General features: G+C 38.4%; 1 protein-coding gene across 1 annotated transcript; it reads left to right on the forward strand.

Moving 5' to 3' along the window:
• The first annotated feature begins 1078 nt into the window (after positions 1–1078).
• LOC122019808 (probable glycosyltransferase At5g03795) lies at positions 1079–22967 on the forward strand. Its single transcript, XM_042577348.1, has 6 exons — positions 1079–1338; positions 1433–1732; positions 17347–17633; positions 21218–21450; positions 21583–21740; positions 22362–22967. Exons 1-6 carry the CDS (start codon positions 1189–1191, stop codon positions 22461–22463), a joined length of 1230 nt encoding a protein of 409 aa, XP_042433282.1. The 5' UTR covers positions 1079–1188; the 3' UTR covers positions 22464–22967.
• Positions 22968–24555: the final 1588 nt, after the last annotated feature.

The raw sequence follows: 24555 nt of genomic DNA on the forward strand, positions 1-24555 counted from the left end.
ATATGCAACCGTCGTTGATAAAAATCTTTATTTCTACTTCCTAGTTAAATATAATGAATATTAATTTATCTAATTATTCTTGATATTTTTAAGTATAAAATCATGAGTATAATTCTTCTTAAATTTTGCATATTAAATTAGAATATAGTATATTTTCTATTAAATTGAGCATGAATTTTTTTCCACCTCAATTGGATGGAAAATATACTAGATTTTTTTAAAATGATGCTCAATCGGATAGAAAATATATTAAATTTTCTTTAAATAGTATTAAATTTAGGAGAAATTATATTCAGTAGGAAAAAATATATACTTAATTTGATAGAAAATATACTTAATTATAGTTTTAAGTGTTGAATTTAACAGGAATTATATCCATTTTTAGATTTGTTGTAACTAAAAAATATGAGTGGTAATTTTGATAGAAAACATACTCGATTATAGTTTAAAGTACTGAATTTAAGGGTAATTATATTTATTTTTAGATTTTTTTTATATCTAAAAAATATGAGGGGTAATTAAAAAGTTGTGCTCAATTTTATAAAAAATATACTCAATTCTAGTTTAAAGTACTGAATTTAATAGGAATTATATTTTTTTTAGACTTTTTATATTTAAAAAAATATGAGGAGTAATTTTGATAGAAAATATACTCTATTCTAGTTTAAAGTGTCGAATTTAAGAAAAATTATATTCATTTTTAAACTTTTGTACCTAAAAAATTTGAAATGTAATTAGTTAACAATATTTGTACGAGAAAATTTAAGCAAATAAAATTTTATACGTAGAGAATGAAAATAAATTTTTTTTAATATGGAGATTATATGTAAAATTAAAGTTGTGATCAAAAGATTTTTCTATAATTTATTGTTAGAAATATGTTCTAAGGAAATATGGAGGGTAAAATACATATTGGGTACAGCGGCGATGTAACTTTGATTGCATGTTTAGTAAATTTACCGAACTAATTTAGACAATCATTTAGTAGCATAAATAAAATATATTAGAGAGTCTTTTGTTAGGGAGTATTTTAATAAAATACATATTAAAAAATTTAATAAACATCGATGGACATTTTGTCTGAACCCCTGGGCCGCTCACCGCTGCTTTCGATCTCACACCGGTTTTGCTCCGTCGGGCGATTCTGCCGCAGCTTGTCACCCGTTCGTCGACAGCTCAGTGGCGCCGATGGCCGGAAAGCCACTCGCAACCTCCTCTCCGATGTCCTTTTGCACTATCCAGCGTTCTCTCCTCCTCATTGCCGCTCTAACCTTGATCTGCTTCACCCTTATCTCCCTCAGATCTCTTCGCTCGTCGCCGCAACTCCCCTTGCATAAGGTATTGCGAAAACAGCCAAATGTTGTGTTTTTTCTCTAAATTTCCTGTTTTATTCATTGACTTATTATGATGCTATGAATTTTGGGTGATGAAGGTCTCTGTGGCTGAATATTCTGATGATCTTCCCAGCCGGGGACTGCTTTATTCCTCGATCTATCACTCTCCTGATGTTTTTTTCAAGGATTACGCAGAGATGGAGAAGAAATTTAAGGTATATATCTACCCGGATGGGGATCCGAATACGTACTTCCAGACGCCGAGGAAGCTAACCGGGAAGTACTCTAGTGAGGGTTATTTCTTCCAGAACATCCGGGAAAGTCGGTTTCGTACGGAGGATCCTGATCAGGCAGACCTGTTCTTCGTGCCCATATCTTGCCATAAGATGAGAGGAAAGGTTAGTGTGGTTGCGCTTCGTGTGTGGTGCTATATCCTTTTATGCTTTACTTTTTTCCCCTTATTTTTTTTAATGGAAATCAAGGTTTGCTATGTGATATAAGGGCCTTTATTTTCTGGTTTGTTTGGAAATTCATGGTTTTGTGAATCTATTTCGGTGACAAAAATGTTGTTCATAAGACAAATAACTGTAACTTCAATTTTACATCATGTGAAGATTTAGTGTACACAGACTCAGTGAATGCAAAACATGAAAAAAAAATCAAATAGTTGCAGAAAGAATAGATCGTTATGAATTTTCTATTAGATCAATAATGTATTATCTAAGTGTTTTTCCATAATGCATTCTTTAGTTGAAAACTTATAGACTTTCTGAAATTTGGTCTCTCACTTTTGTTTTGCATCTCATTTTTGCTGGCACTATATCTAACAATGGCTTTCCCATTTCATAATATTTGGCTATTTGCATAAATGATCTATTGGTTTGTATATATTGTGTTATCGCTAACTCATTTATGCATTGTAAGTATCTAGCAAAGTGAGATATCAGCACTACCTTCCCAACTGGAAGCTACTTTAATTCCCACGATCCGAGTAACTACCAAAATAGTGTTTTGTAAGAGAAACAAGAAAGCTTGATAGAATACAAAAGTGGGTGAATGAATAGCTAATATTGCGGTGGAACTTTGGAATAGAAATACAAAAAGAATCCAAGCATGTTGATGTTCCATGGACTTCAAAGATGCACAGACAGTTAAATCAACAACTTTCCCATTTAATGTGATAGTTTGAATACTTTGAGATGGGTTTCTAAATGTCAGCAGCCCCAAACTTACAGTTATTTTGCATGATCATATGCAACAATGAGTTCATCCCATGTAGGAGCAAAGATGTTGGAGTTTTGGTGGAGAAGTTCATTGAAATCACTTTGTTCGGGTACTTGGACAGCCATTGTTTTTATGTAGATACAGGTCAGTTATGAAGTTCTATCTCAGAATTGGATTTCTGATGTGTAAAGTTGAGTAGTTAGGACATGGCTATCCTCAGTTTTGTAATATGGATGGTAGGAATATGAGCCCCATTTGAAAACACGAGTATGATTTGGCATTGCTTAATTGTCTTATTTATTACATATTTCTGACTTGCAAGCTGCTTGTTTTGTTGGAGCAATCTGGGTACCCTAGGTTTTGATGTTTGGGCAAAGGTTTAAGTTAGGTTTATTATTATATTTAATATGCATTGTGAGTGTGCAGGATACATGTACAACAAGGAAAGTCCAAGGGTGATCTTAGCAAAGGAGGAAAGTCCAAGGGTGAGTCTTGGTGGTGTAAGTCCAAGTATGTAGTCTTGGCAATGTAAGTCCAAGTGTGACTTGACAAAGGATAAAGTCCCGGAGCGTGGCTCTTGGTAGTGAAGACCCGACAATGATGACAAGGCTAATGGAAGCTCCAAAAGGCAAGGCATGAAGGATGGGGAGGCATTCGAGGGACGCAAGACTGATGGAGGAGGTTAGAAGGCTAGGTCTAGGTTGTGCGGACAAGGATGAGTGCATGAGAGATTGTACTCAGGGTAAAATTTCAGTGTGCACTGTAGCAGTACTATAGCGTTACTGTAGCAGTCGACTGGTATTTTCATCAGTCGATTGGTAGCCGACCGTTGGCTTGTAACAGTCGAATTTCACTTATGACCAGTCGAATGGTGACGGGAAACACAGCTAGGCGTTTCCTCCCAAGCTCTATTTAATAGAGCTCGGGGTGCTTGGCCAAGGTTGATGAAAATAGAGGTGGTTAACCCCTATTAGAGTCTCCAAGGTCTTCTTAAGTGATCAAGAGCTTGTGCGAGTTTGTGGCGAGATTTCTCCACTCATAAGGAGCTACTCGAGCTAGCCGGAGGTTTTCCGGGGAGTCATCCATCGACGGATCAAGATTGTCCACCTTACGGACAGCCGTGGAGTAGGAGCTTTATCTCCAAACCACCTTAAATTAACGTGTTAGGTTTGCTTTCTCTTGTTAGTATTTGTTTTTATATTCCGTTGTGCATACTAACCATTGTAGGAAACAAACGTTGGGTGAGTCGCTATTCAACCGCCCCGCCCCCGTGGCGTCAAGGTCCCAACAAGTGGTATCAGAGCGAGGTTAGCTCTTTTTGGACTAATCGCTAAAAGAGCGACTAGAGGAAGAAAATAGAGTCGGAGGGACGTCTCGGATGGGACATCCGAATCCCACCTCCATACGAGCGCGAGAACTTCGACTATTGGAGGAAGCACATGAAGATGTGGTTCCAAATAAATTGGAACCAATGGATTGCGTTGGAGGAACCATTTAAAGCTCCAACGGATAAAAAAGGAAAGCGTCTCCGACCTCGATATTGGATTGAGGACAAAGGGAGCAATCGGAGACGGACAAGTGTTGGGTTCTTCGGGCCGCGAAAACCGCTTTTCGCGTCGCGGAAACCCCGAATCACCCAAGGCCAACGGATCCGTGCAAGGAAAACCAAACGAAAAATTACGAGTTTCAAAAATATCTAGATCTACTCCTAGATCTATGTGTTAAGAATATACCTTGAAGCGTGCCCTTTTCGTGTTCCCGCTCGTCCAAGGAGTTGCCGGATCTCTAGACCGTCAAGCGTCGGTCCTCTAGAAGTATCCACACGGACACGTAGGTGGAGAAAACCTCACACAAAGGTGTGCTAGCACCTTGGTGAGATTTGGCCAAGCAAGGAGGAGAGGGAGAGGAAGAGCTTCAAGAGGAAGAAGAAGAAGATACACCACTTGAATGGGAAAATGAATTCACATTCAAACCCAAAGTGGCCGGCCACTCTCAATGGTGAAAACTCCCAAATTAATTGCATTAATTGCAATTAATATGAAGCCATTAAAGAGAATGACTTTGTAACTTCCATGAGGTGGCACCCATGATGATGTGGAGTATCATCATTGGTCCACCTAATGCCAACCCACCAATGAGGTGGCAAAAGGTCAAGTCAAAATTAACCTTTGGTCTTCCTTCTTAAGTCAAGTCAAACTTGACCCAATCTCTTCCATGGTTGATCTAATCTAACCATTTGATTCAAGCCAACTTAATATAATGAATCTAATTCATTTAATTAAATTGATTCAATAAGTCAAAATCTAAATTAGACTCATCGAACACATGAATCAACTTGAGTCGAACTCAAGTTAGCCCAATTAGGATTACTCTTAATCGATTTGATTCATCAAATGAATCTAATCCTCTTGGTTCATCATATGAACCTAATCTCCATCTAATTGTCCTTAATGTGTGACCCTATAGGTTCTTGTAACGTTGGCAATGCCCTAAACCCATTTAGGAGCATAAGTAATGAGCGGTATCTAGCAACACATCATTACTACCGAGTTACAAGAATGTCGAGATCCGACATCACCTTGTGACTCTAATTGTGACTCCTCACAATATGTAACATTGTCTTCTATCCTAGATATCTAGATTGATCAACGTGAGGCCGTGTCATCCTCTAATCAATCTAAATCTTGAACTCCAGTAGACTCACTCAATCGAATGAGCTCAACGTCTCACGTTGACTCGTTTAAGCGTGTCACGCACTTGGGTCAACTCTATCAAGAATATTGATGTCGCTCCCGTCGTATGGGAGGATAGATCCCATCTACATCACTCACATCCCTCTGCGTAATTTGTTACATACCCGGTAATCACCTTTATAGTCCACATAGTTACGGGTGACGTACGAAACCAAAGTACATAACTCCTTATGTAGGGATCCGTGGTGACTTCAGTCGAAGGACTAATAGTCATACTAATAGCCATGAGAAAGTATATGACACTCATATAACGATCCATGATACTTTCTCGTGGCGGGTCATTCAATATCTAATGATACCCATGTGTCACCGATATCTCTATATCCACGACTTGTGAGATCAAGTCATCGAGTGACTTACGTCTAGTCTTATTATTAACATTGTCACGATGTTAATACTCATTGGAATGATTTAGAGTAGTGTTCCTATATCATCTCACCATCGATTCAACTAATCGATTGATATGGTATTAACCTTCTACTCGAGGACGCTATTATACTTAGTCATTTGACACTAATACAAATAAGTATAATAACAAACAAATGCCTTTATTAATATACAAGAATACGATATGATGAGTCCATACTAATCATCAAATGATTGGCTCTAACTAACTAACAATCTCCCACTAAGTCAATCACTGAAGTATCTAATAATGACCTAGTGTGACCATCATGCTTCCTCTGTGTCAAAGCCTTGGTCAAGGGATCTGCGATGTTAGCCTCAGTGGGTACTCTGAAATCTTCACATCTCTCTATCGATAATCTCGAATGAGATGGGCCGTAGTATATGCTTGGTCCGTTGGTGTGAGCGAGGTTCCTTCGTCTGTGCTATAGCTCCATTGTTGTCATAATAGAGCTCGATGGGAATGCTTCGGGAACCACCAGTTTAGTGATGAACTTGCGGATCAGCGCCTCCTTTCTTTGCTCGATGCGTGATGTACTCGATTGTAGAATCAGTTGTATCTGCTTGAACTCTTCCGGTGACGCCACCATTAATCAAATATGAACCCATTGCGATCTATAGTCGTCCGGTGGGTCGGAAGCTAAGCATCATCGTAACCCTACGCCTAGCTCATCATTGCCTCCGTATATCAAGAAATATTCTTTAGTCCTTCTTAAGTACTTAAGAATATTCTTGATTATCGATGACTTTCACTGGATCGTGATATCTGCTCGTACTCAGCGTCCGAGACATCGGTCGAGTACATAAGGCGTGGCGTCGTGATCGATCCTATGGGAGGCGTAGGGATCGATCCATGCGGTCTCTCTCCTCTCTAGAGGGACTTTAGTAGAGGGACTTTGAGTCATCGAAATCCCTTCTTGGAGTTCTGCGTGGCAAACCGAAGGAGTACCTTGTCGATGTATGTACTGACTTGGGCAGCGATCTCTTAGATCTCTCATGATCCGTATCCCTAGAATCGGGATGGCTCACTAAGTCCTTCATTGAGAAGCAACTCCCTAGCCAGGTCTTGACGGATGAAGCGTAGGGATGTCCTTCCCAATGAGTAGTATGTCATCTACGATATGAGGAAGACAACTATGTCTCCTACAATCTTGTAGACACAAGGTTCATCTTCATTCTTGATGAAACCAAACTGTTTGATTGCATCATCGAATCGAAGATTCCACTCGAGAAGCTTACTTTAGTCCATAAATGGACTGTTGAAGTATACTGCTAGTATGTTGTGGATCGACAAAACCCTCGGGTTGTGTCGTATGCACATCCTCGAGTAGGTTTCCATTCGAAACACGGTTTTGACATCCATCTGCCATATCTCATAGTCATGGTAATAGCAAGCGTGATCCGAATGGACTTAAACATCGCTCTTGGAGAAAAGGTTTCATCATAGTCAATACCGTGAATCTGCTTGAAACCTTTAGCTACTAGCGACCCTTATAGATAAGTCCATCCATGGGTCTTTCTCTTAAAGACCCACTTGCAATCGGTTTTACCCTTGGTGGATCAACAAAGTTCATACTTGGTTGGTGTACGTGGATTCCATCTCGGATCTCGTGGCCTCTGGCCATTTCTAATCTGGTCTCATCACAACTTCCATAGGTGGTAGGCTCATCCTCTGTGAGCACAATGTCATCGTGGTTCGACAAGAGAAATGAGTATCTCTCGGTGACGACGTACCCTATCGGACTGCGAAGAGGTATGTCTACTTGAATCGGTTGTTGTTCCTCGACTCCTTGTGGAACATCATCCACAACACTTTGTGGTTCGATTCAACTTCCATCGAGGCTTCAGTGCTAGTATTCGCGTCTTGAACTTCTTCAAGATCGAACGCGTGCTCCAGTCTTTCAAAGCAAAGTCCCTTTAGAAAGACCCGATCTTCACTACCTTGTCTTGAATGTAAATAATATCCTTAGTTTCCTTGGGATATCAGGTGAAATAACACTTGTCGGTTGGGTCTAATTTATGCGAGACTTGACGTCGTCGTAAGCCTCACGACCCAATCCTCATGAAAGACACCTGGCATCTCTCCCACCATATCTTATATGGTGTCTTTATCACGGCCTTGGATGGAACTCGGTTGAGAATGAAAGTTACAGAGCATATTCCCGTAGATATGTCGGAAGATCCGTGTGACTCATCATAGATCGTACCATATCTAATAAGGTCGATTCCTCCTTTCGGATACACCGTTCCACTGTGTTCGGGAGGAGTGAGTTGAGATAAAATCTCACACTTACTAAGTAGTCACGGAACTCGTGGCTTAAGTATTCACCACCTCGATGTGATCAAGTATTTTAATACTCTTGTCAGTTCTGTACTTCGTTCTTGAATTCTTTGAACTTTTCAAAGGATTCGGACTTGTCATCAAGTACACATAACCATATCTCCTGAAGTCATCATGAAATGTGATGAAGTATCTATAACCGCCTCTGGCGTGACGTTGAAAGGACCACATACATCATGTATGAGTCCTATCAATCGATCGCTCTCATTGTCTTTAAAGGAGTCTTGGTCGTCTTGCCTCGTAAGCGTGACTCGCGTATCTCATATGATTAAATCAAATGAGTCCGTGAACCATCCTTATGGAGTGGGATAGCGCTTGTCGTTTATATGACCTAGTGCCAGAGATAAGTTTGGTTCATATCGTTTGACTTGAACCTCTTGGTACTAATGTTATAGATGGGGCTCTCAAGGTCCAGAATATAGAGTCCGTTTATTAGTGGTGCCCTCAATAGAGCATATCTTTTAAATAAACGAACAACATTTGTCTTTTATTATAAAGAGTATCCTTTCTTGTCTAAACAAGAAACTGAAACTATGTTCTTAGTAAGAGCGGCACATAACAACAATCATCTAAATTTAGTACAAGCCGAGAGGGCAGAGATAGGTGATAAGTTCCTACAGCACTCCATTGCCTACTCGTGGTCCACCTCGCCCTTTGCGATGCTCTGCTATTTCTCGGCGCTGCATCTGAATGTGAGAAGCACATCCAAGATCTAATACCCGTGATGTGAAATAAATAGATTGACACTTATAACATATATACAAGTGGAAGTCTCACTTCACTTCTTAAGATCCTCAGTATACCTTGGGTTCCTCTTCGGTGCTGACGCGGTGGGCAGTGCATCCTTGGCGACCCTCCTTTGGCTTCAGTGCCTTGCCTTTGCCTTGGTTTGGGACTTTCCCTTACCTTTGGGCTTGCCCTTGCCCTTGTGCTCGGACCATCGAATGGGCTTAACCTTCTTAAGGTTAATCTCGGCAGTTCGTAACATACTAAGTAGCTCGGGCAGTGGCTTGTCAATCTCGTTCATGTTATAGTTGAGAACGAATTGACTATAGCTATCCGGCGAGGATTGCAAGATCAGGTTAGCTCTTGGCCAAGTGGGAACCCAGTCTTTGTAGGTTCTCATGTACCGATCATCTTGAGTACATAGGACCTCGAGCCCGTCGACATCTTGCCTGAAATAGTGCCTTAGATCTCAAATCTCTATGCCTCGCTTGTCCACGATATAGTTGGCGAAGATGCTCAACCATATCGTAAGCGCCCATCAACTCGTGTTGCTTCAAGCTCGAGTTCATGGTCGCATTAGACAGGACACATCTAATCGTCGTCTTGATGCTTCTTGTAAGCATCTTTATCTCGCGGGCATTGGCGGGAGGAGCCTCGGAATGGGCTGCTCCGAACGCAGTTTACGTTCTGGGTGAGAATTATTCTCAGTTCTTGTACCAGGAAATTCGCTCCGTTGAGCTTGTCCTTCTCGAGGACGGATCGCAGGAGAAGGAATTCGTGTTCGACGTCATAGTTATCTACAATAGAAAATTTGCGAAATAAATATCATATTCTTTTAAAATCATTTAATTGGGTCTTTAACTAAATGATTCTCCCACTGAATTATAATTCATGGACAAGATCCACATCATACTAACCCTTGAGTTAGCTTTGGTTACCAAGGCTTAGTATGATCGGTAAATAACGATTACCAATTACATCTCTACGCAACTCTTGTTTATAGGATCAAGATCCATATTTATATTAAAACTCGAGTTAGCTTTGGCTATTCCGAGAGTTAATATAAACGTGATTTTGTCCTACCATTCCAACTATTGGAAGAATGCCTATAGTTGACTCGATCCAACCGAGTAACTAGGAATACTCAATCTAATTGAGTTTGTATTCACCCATGCGTTGATAGGCGGGACCAAGATTGTCCCTCCGTACCCTACCAAGATAATATGTATTGCTCTGCTTTGGCAGATTCAACAATACATGTGATCGAGGTAGTGATAGGTATCACGACACGGTTAGGCATTAGGGTTGAGTCGATTGAGATCTAATCTAATCGAAAAAGGATGCATCTTGTGCACGACTTAGATCTAATCTAATCGCAAGGGTGCATCATGTGCACGACTTAGATCTAATCTAATCGTAAGGCACTAATAAATTAACTACTTATTAAATATGCATCACATACACAAGCAATTAATTAATCTATTTGTGACATAGTCATGGCCCTACTACGATCTTCTCAAGCCAATGAGAAGATCGCTAGGGTCAACAGCTTCTCCAAGCTCCTCCCTTTGACCACCTTGTGTTGCTCGTGCCCGCCTCGGAACTCCGTCTCGTGTGGACCCTCCACCGCTCCAATTTGTACATTACAATTTGAAACTCGAGTTACATTCGAGTCTAAATCTAATTTACAACAAGAATATAAGAGAAGGCACGACGCGCAGGTCGCGAATATAATACAACACTCGCAAACACATAACGGCACGCAGGCCGTATTATGAATTACAACACAATCCAATCATATTGGGTTTTTGGGCCATGATTATCACAAAATTAATATATAATTCAAAATTATATATTTTTCATAATTTTCTGTAATTTTAAAATTAATTTTTACAATTTTACGAGTAAAATTTCCCGGCGGACCCGTTTAGCGGTTTCGGGCGCAATCGCGGAACGGATCCCCTTGCGGGGCCAGGGGCAGCGCCCCTACCCGCGATCTAACCATCGCGAGGGTTCCTATGCAACAGCGCTAAACCCGCTGTCCCAAAACGATTTGGGCGAGACATTGCCGTTTGGAAAAATCTTCCGCGGGTTCGTTTTAGCGATTTCGGTGCAATCGAGCAAATCCTTGGGGTTAGGCGATCCCTACCCGCGATCATCGGGGTTGCTCCTTAGCGATCTAATGGCACCCAAGCTCGCCCCAAAAATTTTGGGGTGAAATGAAGCCGTTTTGGAAAAATTTCCGGTGGCCGAAGGCTACAAGAGCCGAGACACTTGTGCTTAGCTTCTACGGAAAAATTATCCATAAACACTCGAAAATCATAATTTTACTGAAAATTACAGAAACTTTAGTTTTCATAAAACCAAAAAAACTCGTCTGAGCCTTGCGTGGCTCGATACCATTGTTGGGTGCTTGGACGAAACCGCTTTCGCGTCGCGAAACCCCGAATCACCCAAGGCCAACGGATCCGTGCAAGGAAAATCAAACGAAAATTACAGTACGAGGTTTGAAAATATCTAGATCTACTCCTAGATCATGTGTTAAGAATATACCTCGTGCCGCGTTCTCGCTCGTCGAGGAGTTCTGGGATCTCAGACCGTCGGCGTCGGTCCTCTGAAGTATCCACGGACACGTGGGTGGAGAAAACCTCACACAAATGTGTGCTAGCACCTTGGTGAGATTCGGCCAAGGAAGGAGGAGAGGAAGAGCTTGAGAGGAAGAAGAAGAAGATACACCACTTGAATGGGAAAATGAATTCACATTCAAACCCAAGTGGCCAGCCACTCTCAAAAACTCCCAAATTAATTGCATTAATTGCAATTAATATGAAGCCATTAAAGAGAATGACTTTGTAACTTCCATGAGGTGGCACCCATGATGATGTGGAGTATCATCATTGGTCCACCTAATGCCAACCCACCAATGAGGTGGCAAAAGGTCAAGTCAAAATTAACCTTTGGTCTTCCTTCTTAAGTCAAGTCAAACTTGACCCAATCTCTTCCATGGTTGATCTAATCTAACCATTTGATTCAAGCCAACTTAATATAATGAATCTAATTCATTTAATTAAATTGATTCAGTAAGTCAAAATCTAAATTAGACTCATCGAACACATGAATCAACTTGAGTCGAACTCAAGTTAGCCTAATTAGGATTACTCTTAATCCAATTTGATTCATCAAATGAATCTAATCCTCTTGGTTCATCATATAAACCTAATCTCCATCTAATTGTCCTAAGTGTGTGACCCTATAGGTTCTTGTAACGTTGGCAATGCCCTAAACCCATTTAGGAGCATAAGTAATGAGCGGTATCTAGCAACACATCATTACTACCCAAGTTACAAGAATGTCGAGATCCGACATCACCTTGTGACTACTAATTGTGACTCCTCACAATATAACATTGTCCTTCTATCCTGACATCTAGATTGATTAATGTGGCGTAGGCGGGTATCCTCTAATCAATCTAAACCTGAACTCAGTAGACTCACTCAATCAAATGAGCTCAACATCTCATGTTATTTGGGCATGGCCATGCACTTAGTGGTCTAACTCTATCAAGAATATTGATGTCGCTCCGTCGTATGGGAGGGATAGATCCCATCTACATCACTCATCCCTCTGCGTAATTTGTTACATACCCGGTAATCGCTTTTAAGTCACATTACGGGTGACGTTTGACCAAAGTCATAACTCCTTATGTAGGGATCCGTGGTGACTTCAGTCAAAGGACTAATAGTCATACTAATAGCCATGAGAAAGTATATGACACTCATATAACGATCCGATACTTTCGTGGCGGGTCATTCGATTATCGTTCTCTAACGTACCCGTGTCGACGATATCTATATCCACGACTTGAGATCAAGTCATCGGTGACCTACGTACTTAGTCTTATTGTATTAACATTGTCCCTGAATGTTAATACTCGACTAGGAATGATTTAGAGTAGTGTTCCCTATATCATCTCACTATCGATTCAACTAATCGATTGATATAGGTATGAATCTTCTACTCAAGGACGCTATTATACTTAGTCTATTTGACACTAATACAAATAAGTATAATAACCAAACAAATGTCTTTATTAATATACAAGAATATGAAACAATGAGTCCATACAATCATCAAATGATTGGCTCTAGGGCTCTAACTAACAACAAGGAGGTAACTAGAATTTTAATTAATTTATTACCTCCTAATGCATTATTGAATGTAGGTGAATACGAGAACGCAAGCGACCTTTGGAAAAAGGTAATTGCTCTTCATGAGAGTTCTGCACAAATTCAAGAAGAGGAGGAGCCCAAGGAGAAAGGCTCATTGGTCCAAGAAGAGGACCAATCGGATGTTGACACGGGTTCAACATCCGAGGAGAAGAAGGAAGATGAGGAGGTATCATCCACATCTTCAAGGGAGGAAAAAGTGAAATCATCCACTTCTTCAAGTGAAGAAGAAGAAGAAGAGCAATCCAAGGAAAAGGAGATCTTGGAGGCTCAACCCTCCATCTCAAATACCAAGAACAGTGCAAAGGATTACATCAAATGCTCTGAGTGTGGTAAGATGGGTCATTACAAGAGTAGGTGTCCTTCGCTCAAGAAGGTAAAGGAGGTAATCCCAAAACCTAGTAAAGTTGCTTAAAAACTAATGTGGGCTGTAGAGATGGAGTCAAGGAGAAGAAGCATATTCAATGCTTCACATTTGGTGAGTGGGGTCACTACCACACAAAGTGCCCAAGAAGAGGAGAGCTCAAGAAATTGGTGCACTTAAAGAAGTGGGAGAAGAAGAGAACTTCAAGGGTAAGGGAGGTAAACCCTAACTTGAATTCAAATTCAAATTCAAATTTCTCTATGCATGTTAGAAATAATATGAATTATTTGCCCATGCATATTTATGGTTTTAGATATAATGATAGGAATAGGGTTAATGTAGGTGATAACCCTAGGAAATCATTTTCAAATGATAGACTTAAAAGGAAATAACCTATGTTGCCTAAGGAGAAGAAGGTGGTTGAAAACCTAGGCATTAATCCCAAGAAGGGGAGACACATGCCTAGGAAGGGTAGGTCTAGGAATGTCCATGATGGACATGTTGATTCTAGGGTTAGAACCCTAGAATTAGAAAATTAAGCTTTGGAGGCAATGCTTGAGGAAATGGAAAAAGTCCTTGAGAGGTTCATTATTGGACCTAAAGGACTTGACATGTATTTAATCCAAAAATGTCAAATTGGGTCCCTCCAAGACCAAAAGGAGGTCAAGTGTTAAGGTGACATATGACATTGGTAAGGGAGTAGTGACCAAGGACAAGGGAAAGTCATCCAAGGCCAATAAGAAGGAATTTGTTAGGGTGACATATAATTACGGCAAGGATGAGGTGTCCAAGGGTAAGGACAAGAAGAAATTAACCAAAGACAATGTGTCTAAAGTTAAGAAGGTGAGTTTTGTAGGCCAAGTGTTACTCGAGATGCACCGAAGTGGCCTGACCATAGTGGATGAGTCACCTAGAGAAGTGGCTAAGACTAAGAGCCCTAGGGGGAGCTCAAAGAGTCTTTGGGATATATGGTAAATGAATTTCAAGAGGACCATGCTTGGGACTCAAAATGAGTCATCAAATGTGCCAAAGTGATTTAGAGACAGACTTCAGTCTCAAATCTAAGAAATTGACACAATTGGGTTGAGTATCATGCATGAAAATATGAAAAAGGTTTCATATTGCATGAAAATTAGGTTAGGATGTATATATGTCATATAAACCAATGCTAGGGATGTATTATGGTTTAGTATGGGCAAATACATCAAGAGGAAGCCAAAACTAGGACTTTAGGTCAAGGTTCAATTGAACCATTTAGATAGTTTTGAATTTTGTATCATTCTTAGGATCTGTGATAAATATATTTTTTCCAAGTAGACATGGATAAAGTAGACCTCTTCACAAAATTTGGGATTTTTTAGAGGTCTGTGGAATTTCTGGTGCATTTCTGAAGTTGGGTCAGAAAGGTAGATTTTTACAGAAATAGAGTATCAGTCGACTGGTACAGTTACCAGTCGACTGATAACAGTAATTTTGAGCACATAATGTCTCTGTAAGCTCATTTTGACGATGACAGTCGACTAGGAATTAATGCAGTCGACTGATATGGTCTGAAAATGTTTTTCAGCATTAGAAAATGACCAAAAGAGTGGTGAACATGTATGTAATATTATGGGGGATTAATACATGATGTTTATGGTCATTAGAGATCAAAGAGTCCAATAATTAGGATATTGTTGGAGCTTTTTTTTATGTATGGCAAAGGAGGAGAAGTTTAGATTTAAATGGGAAACCTACACACCTTTGCAAGAAATCCTAGCTCAAGGGGGAGCTTATGTGAAGGGGGAGTGATTGCTCATTTATTAGCAAAGGGGGAGAAGTTTACCTTTCCAAGAAATCCTAGCTCAAGGGGGAACTTAGGTAAAGGGGGAGCTTAGGGATTTAAGTTCCATTATTTATACATGAGTTGATTTGCATATGTATTGCTATATTGTTTCCCTAACTTAAATGGGTTGCCAAACATCAAAAAAGGGGAGGTTGTTGGAGTAATCTGGGTACCCGAGATTTTGATGTTTGGACAAAGGTTTAAGTTAGGTTTATTGTTATATTTGATATGCATTGTGAGTATGCAGGATACAAGTACAACAAGGAAAGTCCAAGGGTGATCTTGGCAAAGGAGGAAAGTCCAAGGGTGCGTCTTGGCGGTGTAAGTCCAAGTATGTAGTCTTGGCAATGTAAGTCCAAGTGTGACTTGGCAAAAGATAAAGTCCCGGAGCGTGGCTCTTGGTGAAGACTCGACAATGATGACAAGGTTAATGGAAGCTCCAGAAGGCAAGGCATGAAGGATGGGGAGGCATCCGAGGGACGCAAGGCTGATGGAGGAGGCTAGGTCTAGGTTGTGGGGACAAGGACGAGTGCATGAGAGACTGTACTCAGGGTAAAATTTCAGTGTGCACTGTAGTAGTATTGTAGCAGTTGACTGGTAGCCGACTGTTGGCTTGTAACGATCGAATTTCACTTATGACCAATCGACTGGTGGCGGGAAACACAGCTAGGTGTTTCCTCCCGAGCTCTATTTAATAGAGCTTGGGGTGCTTGGCCAAGGTTGAGGAAAATAGAGGTGGTTAACCCCTAGTAGAGTCTCCAAGGTCTTCTTAAGTGATCAAGAGCTTGTGCGAGTTTGTGGCGAGGTTTCTCCACCCACAAGGAGTTATTCGAGCTAGCCGGAGGTTTTCCGGGGAGTCATCAACCGACGGATCGGGATCGTCTACCTTACTGACAACAGTGGAGTAGGAGCTTTATCTCCGAACCACGGTAAATCATATTGTTAGGTTTGTTTTTGTATGGTAGTATTTGACCATTTGGAAACACCAGTAGGAGGCATTGCTAATTGTCTTATTCATTCTACCTCGCCATCAAGGTCCCAACATGTTTGTCTTGGAAAAAAGTTATCTTATGCAGATAACATGAAGTTCTCTAGTCTAAACAAACTGTATTTTCACTTGCCCATTGACATCAGAACCTATGGTATAAATAGGTTATAGGTATTTGGCTCAGAGGAGGCAAACTTTAGTTTGATCCTATCAGGTTCCAAGAGATTCTCAATTTATAAATGACTGATATCTTGATCAATATCCTAGGTATCTCTTAAGATGCTGATTCATGACCTAATTTTAAGGATGTAAAGTTTCAACACTTTGAATTTCGTCAAAAAAACAGATCTATTAGGAGGTGGCCAATGAATTGAGATCATGTGTTGCATGGATATGGCCTTGGGAATCCTTTTGAAATCTGTATTTTTAATCATCAAGAAGATTAGATGGGTGAGTATAGTACAATAGAAGCTTTACAAAATTCTCCACTGTTGTCACTTGTGTAGGGTAGAGTTAGAGAAGTGTCAATCTCCTAGGTGTATATGTCCTATGATTGAGCGTATGATTTTGATGGGTGTATATCCACATGATTCTGTGCAAATAGTCTGGCAATTGTTCACACTACCGATTCTTGTGCAAAAATGGTAGAAAGAAACTACAAGTGAGACACACATTATTCATCTACATTTTGGATGATTTCACGAGCACATTTATGAACTCAAACCAAATACTTGATGCTCCATTTTTGACAGAGTGAAATAGCCTTTCATAATCTCTTTACCTTTTTTTTGTTGTATTGGGGGAATGAAATGTGGGATGTGTTCACCGTTAATGAAATATGTCCATAGATTTCTGTTGTGAGCTGCAGTATTGTCATACTCAAATAGTTATCTATAGAAAGATTATCATAGTTCATTTGTTCTGGACTTTCATTTACGCATGACATGTACTGGCATTCCTAGCTTCATTGATGGATTAATCATTAAAGAATAGATCCCAAGGATCAATCATATTTTTGATTGATGTTAGTTCTTTAGGAAGTGTGTTTGCATTTTGACAATGCTTTTTTTCTATTTTCCCTTGTCTTTCCAATTAAGATTTGTACTATGATTTGAGTCATATATTTTCCTTTTATATGTAATGCATTTTAAACTTTGCAGGGAATATCTTATGAGAATATGACTATCATAGTTCAAAATTATGTTGAAAGTTTGATCAGTAAATATCCGTATTGGAACAGAACCCTGGGTGCTGATCACTTTTTCGTAACATGCCATGATGTTGGTGTGAGAGCATTTGAAGGAATTCCTATGGCTATAAAAAATTCAATCCGTGTTGTCTGTTCACCTAGCTATGACGTTGGGTATATCCCACACAAGGATGTTGCTCTTCCACAAGTCCTACAGCCATTTGCTCTCCCATCAGGTGGACATGACATTGAAAACAGGTTAAAGTCTAGCTACTTCACCTTTCCTGATGACCATTGTAAATCCTAGCACATTCATATTCTTTGTTATTCAATTGGTGACCTGGATGCAATCCAAGTTTTGAGATATATCTAGATGCAATTTTTCATAACAATGATGTGATATGTAACTAGGAATATCCATATGACATGAGTTGAGTGTTAATTCACATCATGACATATAGTGGTATCATGTATGAAGATTGCAAAATGTCAGAAAGTATTTTAGATCTATCATGCAAATCCCTGCATGTGCAATGAATATTTTCAGTAATATATACAGACATTGGCACATGCTTCTTTCTTGGCATATAAAGTAGTATGATGGTATACTCTGGCTATTCATAACTCATATGACCTGATGATTAGGACTTTAATGCTTTTCTTTTGATTATCTTGTATTCACCAACTGCCAGGATAATGTAACATAATCTGCTTTGAATCAGAGAAATTAATTAATAACCACCAATAGGTAGTCCTGAAAATGAATTGATCTAATATTTGATAGTACATCATATAACGACTTTATTTTTTAGGAAATGCACGCAGATGACCTGGCTAGAAACTTTTCAATAGATAAGACCATTGTGATTATTCTAGATCGATTCCATTAGCTCTCACTGTGATGAGATATTATAGTGTCGCACATGTAAGATGACTAAAGCAACTAGGTAACCCATGAGTTTTTACACACAATTATCAAATTCCACATGGACCTTAGGAAAACATTAACATGGAATTTGTACATGGACTTTGTTTTAGGTTTATGCTGATCCAACTAAAGTTTAGTTGTGGTAGATTGATATTCTAAGATGATACATTTTGTTCCTTATCTTTAGGAAGCTAGACTAGACAAGTTGCCCACATCTATAACTATTTTTGGAAAACCCTATGAAAACTATTTAGGACCCAACTTATGTTCTTATTTGCCTTTCACTTAAAGACTTACAGATAATTTAACATTGTTAATTGCAGATTAGGAAATTTTCTAAAATGTGTAGTGAGTGAAAATTTAGGTATTTGGATGCTGTATTTTGCTACATGGCGAATTTTCATACAATAATTTATTAAGCCGCTTCTTTAGTTATAGCCCATTCAAAGTTGTGTATGGATCCAAAATTCGTCAACCAAATTCCTTTACCTATCATTTCACATTTATCTGAGTTAATGGTATATGGAAGAAAATGTGTGTTTGTTCATACACGTGTGTGTGTGTGTGTTGAATTTGTTGTTGTGAAAATCGTGTTAAGAAATGAAACTTATAAAATTTAAGTTGATGCATACTGTAAAATCAAGGAGGAGGATAATATAGGGGACTATGTGCATGGTCACATTCACCTTGAACGCCGCCTTCCTGATATCTCCTTCATAAATCTTTATACCCGCTCCATTTTTGATCCTTTAAAACAAAAATTGGTCCTGTAAAATCAAGGAGGAGCATAAATTAGTATTTATTGACTTAACTACTAATTTAAATATTAGTCTAATTTTTAATGTGAAGCATTTACTGTCATACTTGGTACATTTGAGCCCTCCTTGTCTATTGATTTACCTACATATCACACCTCCCAATTGTCCTCCATAGTGTTAGTTCCTGCATTTCCATTCACAACGCAACTCACTCCTGAGATCGAGGGTAATATGGATGCTCAGATGGTGCTAGTTTCTCATGGAAATAGCTAAGGTACCTGGTTCATTGGAGAGGCCTTCCAGACATTAATAACGTCTAGGTTAACTACGGATAAGCTTCCACACCTTGCTCCTGATTTGTAAAAATGGAGCAATACTCAACCAATTTATCAATAGAGGTGTCCCCCACTTTGCACCTCTTTGAGGCATTGCAGTTGTTAATCCCCCAATCAATAGAGTTGAGATCTTGGTGGGGGAGAATGACGTAGTATAACATTTTATTTTAATTCTGTTATTTAAATAAAAGGTTGTTTATAATTATTAGGGAAGCTGTTGACATGTTTAAGAGAATCAAATCATATTTTTACAGAGATTATGCCTTATATTTAGTATATAAAAAGGGCTTGGAACCCATGTATTAAAGGAGGCTAGTGGGTATCCAAAGAAACCTTGCAAAATTCACAAGTTTATAACCAATTTTAGGGAGGGTAAGTATTCTAGTTTTCTTATATAAGAATCAGGAAAACGGATAAAATTATGCAAACTATAGGGGTATTAAACTAATGAGTCATACCATGAAACTTTAGAAAAGAGTAATAGAAAAAAGATTAAAGAATGAGACAATGGTGATCCAAAATTAATTTGGGTTCATGCCGGGAAGAGCAATAATAGAAACTATATATCTTCTCAGGCAACTAATTGAAAAGTATTGGGAGCGAAAGCAAGATCTACATATGGTATTCATTGACTTAAAAAGGCTTATGATGGAGACCCAAAAGAAATTATATAGAGAATTCTAAAAAAGAGAACTATTAGTGTAGCATATATTGAACTAATTAAGGATATGTACGAAGATGTAATGACCAGAATGAAGACTTCAAGCGGATTAATTGAAGCATTTTCAATAAAGATAGGGTTACATCAAGGATCAACTCTAAGTCCATATTTTTTTTACACTAATCATGGACGAATTCATTGGATACATTCAAGACAGAGTGTCATGGTGCATGTGGTGCAGCACGGGATATTGTTTTGGTAGATGAGACATGTGAAGGAATAAATGCTAAATTAGAATTTTGGTGGGAACACTAGAAGCGGAAGGTTTTAGGCTTAGTAGAGTAAAGACAAAATATATAGAATTTAAGTTTAACAATATTAAACATAATGAGACAATTGTTAAGATAGGAGATGACGAGCTGTTTGGAATTGAGAGCTTTAAATATTTAGAGTCATTTTTGCAAAATGATGGAAGGATTGAGAGAGATGTCTTTTATAAAATACAAATAAGATGGTTGAAATAGAAGTTAGCGTTGGGTATTTTATGTGGTCGGAAGTTAGACTTGCTATGTTATATGATGTTGAATGTTGAGCTATGACTCGAGCACATGAGCAGAAGATGAAAGTTGCAGAGATGAAGATGTTAAAGTGCATATGTAGACATACGAGAACAGACAAAATAAGAAATCAGAGCATTAGAGAGAAAGCCGGAGTTTCATCTATTGAATGAAAACTCCGACAGAGACGTTTAAGATGGTACGAATAGGTATGGCCCAGTTAGGTGATATGAAATTATGACAAATACTCATATCAAACGAAGAAGAGGAAGATAAAAAAAGACTTGGCTAGTAATAATAAAATAAAATAAAATTTATTTAAATATAGATGATGATATAGTAGGGGATAAATCCCAATGATCCGTATAGTCTACCTTATCTAGTGGGATAAGGCTTAGTTGTTGCTGTTGTATAACTAGGTTTAGTATTTTTTGTGCACATGTTAAATATATACTTGTTTATTTAATTTGACTTGCTTTAAAATTGTCAATGAATCTCTTTGAATTTAGCCTTAGTTGTTTCTTTGATGACTCTAAGATGCTCTGCAAAAGATTATAGTCATACTCTAACTGCTTGCTTTTCTTGAAACCTAATAAACACCAGGACTATACTAGGATTTTGGGCAGGTCATAGAAACTCAAAGATAAGAGTTATATTAGCCCGTGTATGGGAGAATGATACTGAGCTAGCCATTAGCAACAATCGTATAAACAGAGCTATTGGTGAGTTAGTCTATCAGAAGACATTCTACAGGACTAAGTTCTGTATTTGTCCAGGTGGTTCCCAAGTCAATAGTGCTCGAATAACTGACTCAATTCACTATGGATGTGTTCCAGGTCAGTGCCCATTTAACTATGATATGCCTATGTTTATTATTTTAACATATTTCAATAAGCCTGAGGTCGTAACTTTTTTTTTTCCTTCATAATTGTCAGTTTTCTAATAAAATTTGTTTGTCTAATTTACAGTAATTTTATCCAATTACTATGACCTGCCATTTAATGACATTGTTGACTGGCAAAAGTTCTCTCTTGTGCTTAAGGAGAGTGACGTCTACGGGCTAAAGTCTATCCTGAAGTCCGTGTCACATGAAAAGTTTGTTGATTTACATAACCGCTTAGTTGAGGTATTTTCTAATTCCTCATTTAACTAATGCAGAAAAAAAAATACCTGCTTGCTACTTAACCACTTTGAGATATAAAATACATTCCTACTCTTCTAAAGGCAGTGCAAATATTAATTATGAACAAACACTTAGATTTTTGCAATTTTAGTCTGAACCTTGTTTAAGTTTGACAGTTCCAATTGTCAGATTCCTGCAATAAGTAATTGTGGAAAACTAACAGTTGTTACATGGTAATGTTAGTTTTGGAATATAGAATAAATGTACTAATATTACTTCAGTGATCAAGGTTTAGAACCTTCATAGGCATGCTATCCGTTTTCTGGACATTAATGCTTGGTTAACCATCTAGGTTTGTTATATTCAAAGCATTGTTTCAGATTTGGGTCAAATGGCAATTGGAATTAAAAAAGGATCCACTTTGTATTTTCTTGTAGTTCCAGAACCTGGTCCACAATACCACGAAGGTGACTTGTTAATGACATAGTTTTACATTCGTGTTGTCTAAATGATGCTTGAGCGTCCAATCCCTAAGCATAAGAAGTACTGGCTATGGTTAAGAGATAAGTAGAAATTTGTTTTGTCAAAGTAGACTTACATCTAATAACATTTTACATTTGCCAGGCCCAGAAACACTTTGAATGGCATTCACCTCCAATACCTTACGATGCATTTCACATGGTAATGTACGAGCTCTGGCTTAGGCACCATGTCATTAAGTACTGAGACAAGGTTGATTGATGGACTATGCGTTTTATCCAACTTTTGATTGATGGACCATTCATTTGATCCAACTTTTGATGAAACTCTGAACTGGTTCAAGGCCCAGTACATCTGCATATAGAGATGCAATATTGTTAAAGTTTGTGAGTAAATTCAACCACAGAAGTATGGAAGGAGAAGAAGCCATGGAATGGGTTTGGAACTTTTTACTAGAGCATCTTTTCCAGTGTGTATCAACCATTTTCATATAGCAAGAAAAGGGTTCGCAAAATGGTAGAGAGTAGGCAGCAATCGAACAGAGGTTGGTACCTCCCTTATCATCTCGGTATTGCTTGGCAGTTTTAAACAATACACTATAGTTTCTTATTTTTCAATTTTGTTTCATTCTGGAGAATTAATCGCACTAAATTGTGGCTTCTTTATGTGTTTTGTTCTTCAATTAACTGTTGTAATCATGAGAGGAGTAGATGTTAACTTGTGCTGTTTCACTTGCTATAGTTTGTAGTCTCTCCTGTGATCCACTGACATTCTCTTTCACAGCTCTGTGATCCTATGGACACAATTCGCGTAGAATAATAATATAGAGAGTGTTTTGGGTTATCTCATATCAGAAAATATAATTGTTGCAATTAGTTAGGGATAAGAGTTTGTTTCTGTACTTCCATGGGAGTTAAAAAAACTAGTTACAAAGAAAATTTTAAAAATTTGTACATAATTTTTTTTATTGATTGATACATTTTTATGTAGTATATCTAATTATCATCATTTTCATCATCATGTTTAATAAATTACCCACAAGCTACTAAATAAATAGGGAAAAAAATAAACATTGTATCAATTTGTATTTTTTTAATTTATGGCTTCAAATAAATAAAGCAGCGAAGCCCATGCAAGTTGGGCCAAAAGGCCCATAACCCAATAGACATGGTCACTTCCCCTACGGCATGGCACGATGAACTTTTCCTAGCTAGTGATTTTTGCCGTATTTAATTATTAAAGATATAAAAATTTAAATAGGTTTAATCATATCTAAGGTTCATATAAAGTATTTTTATAAGCCTATAAAAGATATTAATTAAAGAACATAAAAATACAAATGATATCTTGGACATGAGTTGACAAGCACTCATGTGGAGGTGTCGGTTTGAGGGGCGTATCACGTTAGGAAAACGAAGGCCGTTGTCCAATTTCGAACTATATCGGCAGGTGGAAAATGCACAGCCACTGAGCTGTGCCAATGTAATTGGTGGGGCCCGCCCGGCTCAATCATTGGTGGCCGGGTACGGCTTCACTGATTGAACACATGTGTTTGGTGTTCTGCCGCCGCGAGATTTTCCAGCCGTCGATTGTGAATCGGACGGCGAGGCGATGTCCCACCTCGATGGATGCTCATGCAGAACAAAACAACTCCACAGCGATCGTCTACGTGTGGATCAGCTCGAACGCTCATGCATGTTAACGTGCATGTCGATGATAATCGCAAAGGTACAAAAATCCAAGGAATCTTCCTAGAAAAATGATTTTTTTTTTTAATGATGCATGAAAGGTTATATTAAAAAATTTATATTTATATAGCGATGGTTGAAGAGATCGAATAGTCAAGTGAATGATTGATGATCATTTCACAAAAGAGATGGATGAAAGAGGAGACAAAAGGTAATAGGAAATGAAAGTGTCTCCATTGCTAATGTAGATCACTTGGAGAATTATAAATTGTGATTGTTGATTTGTTGTACCTTTAATCTATCAAACATTCCTTTGTACTAAGTGCTTCTATCTACCGTTTGTGATTTTAATAGGCCTCTAATAACTATAGATCACAATGTATGAAAATTTGATGAATCCCTATTGTAATAGTAAATATATAATTTTGGAAATCAAGAGATGATGACGCTAGGCGCTAGCTATCGTTCGACTACCTAGAGTCATTCGAATCACGAGATAGTAAACATCATGCAGTGTTTCTAAGTACGCACGAGAAATCAAAGTCTTTGGACTATGGTGCCAATTGTTTGACATATTTAACATGCAGTTAACGATGGCATTTATTTCTCACACAAATGACTAATTAATTAATTGCATTTCTTGTTTGTAT

The sequence above is a fragment of the Zingiber officinale genome, chromosome 9A (genome assembly GCF_018446385.1).
Source record: "Zingiber officinale cultivar Zhangliang chromosome 9A, Zo_v1.1, whole genome shotgun sequence".
Taxonomy (NCBI): Eukaryota; Viridiplantae; Streptophyta; class Magnoliopsida; order Zingiberales; family Zingiberaceae; genus Zingiber; species Zingiber officinale.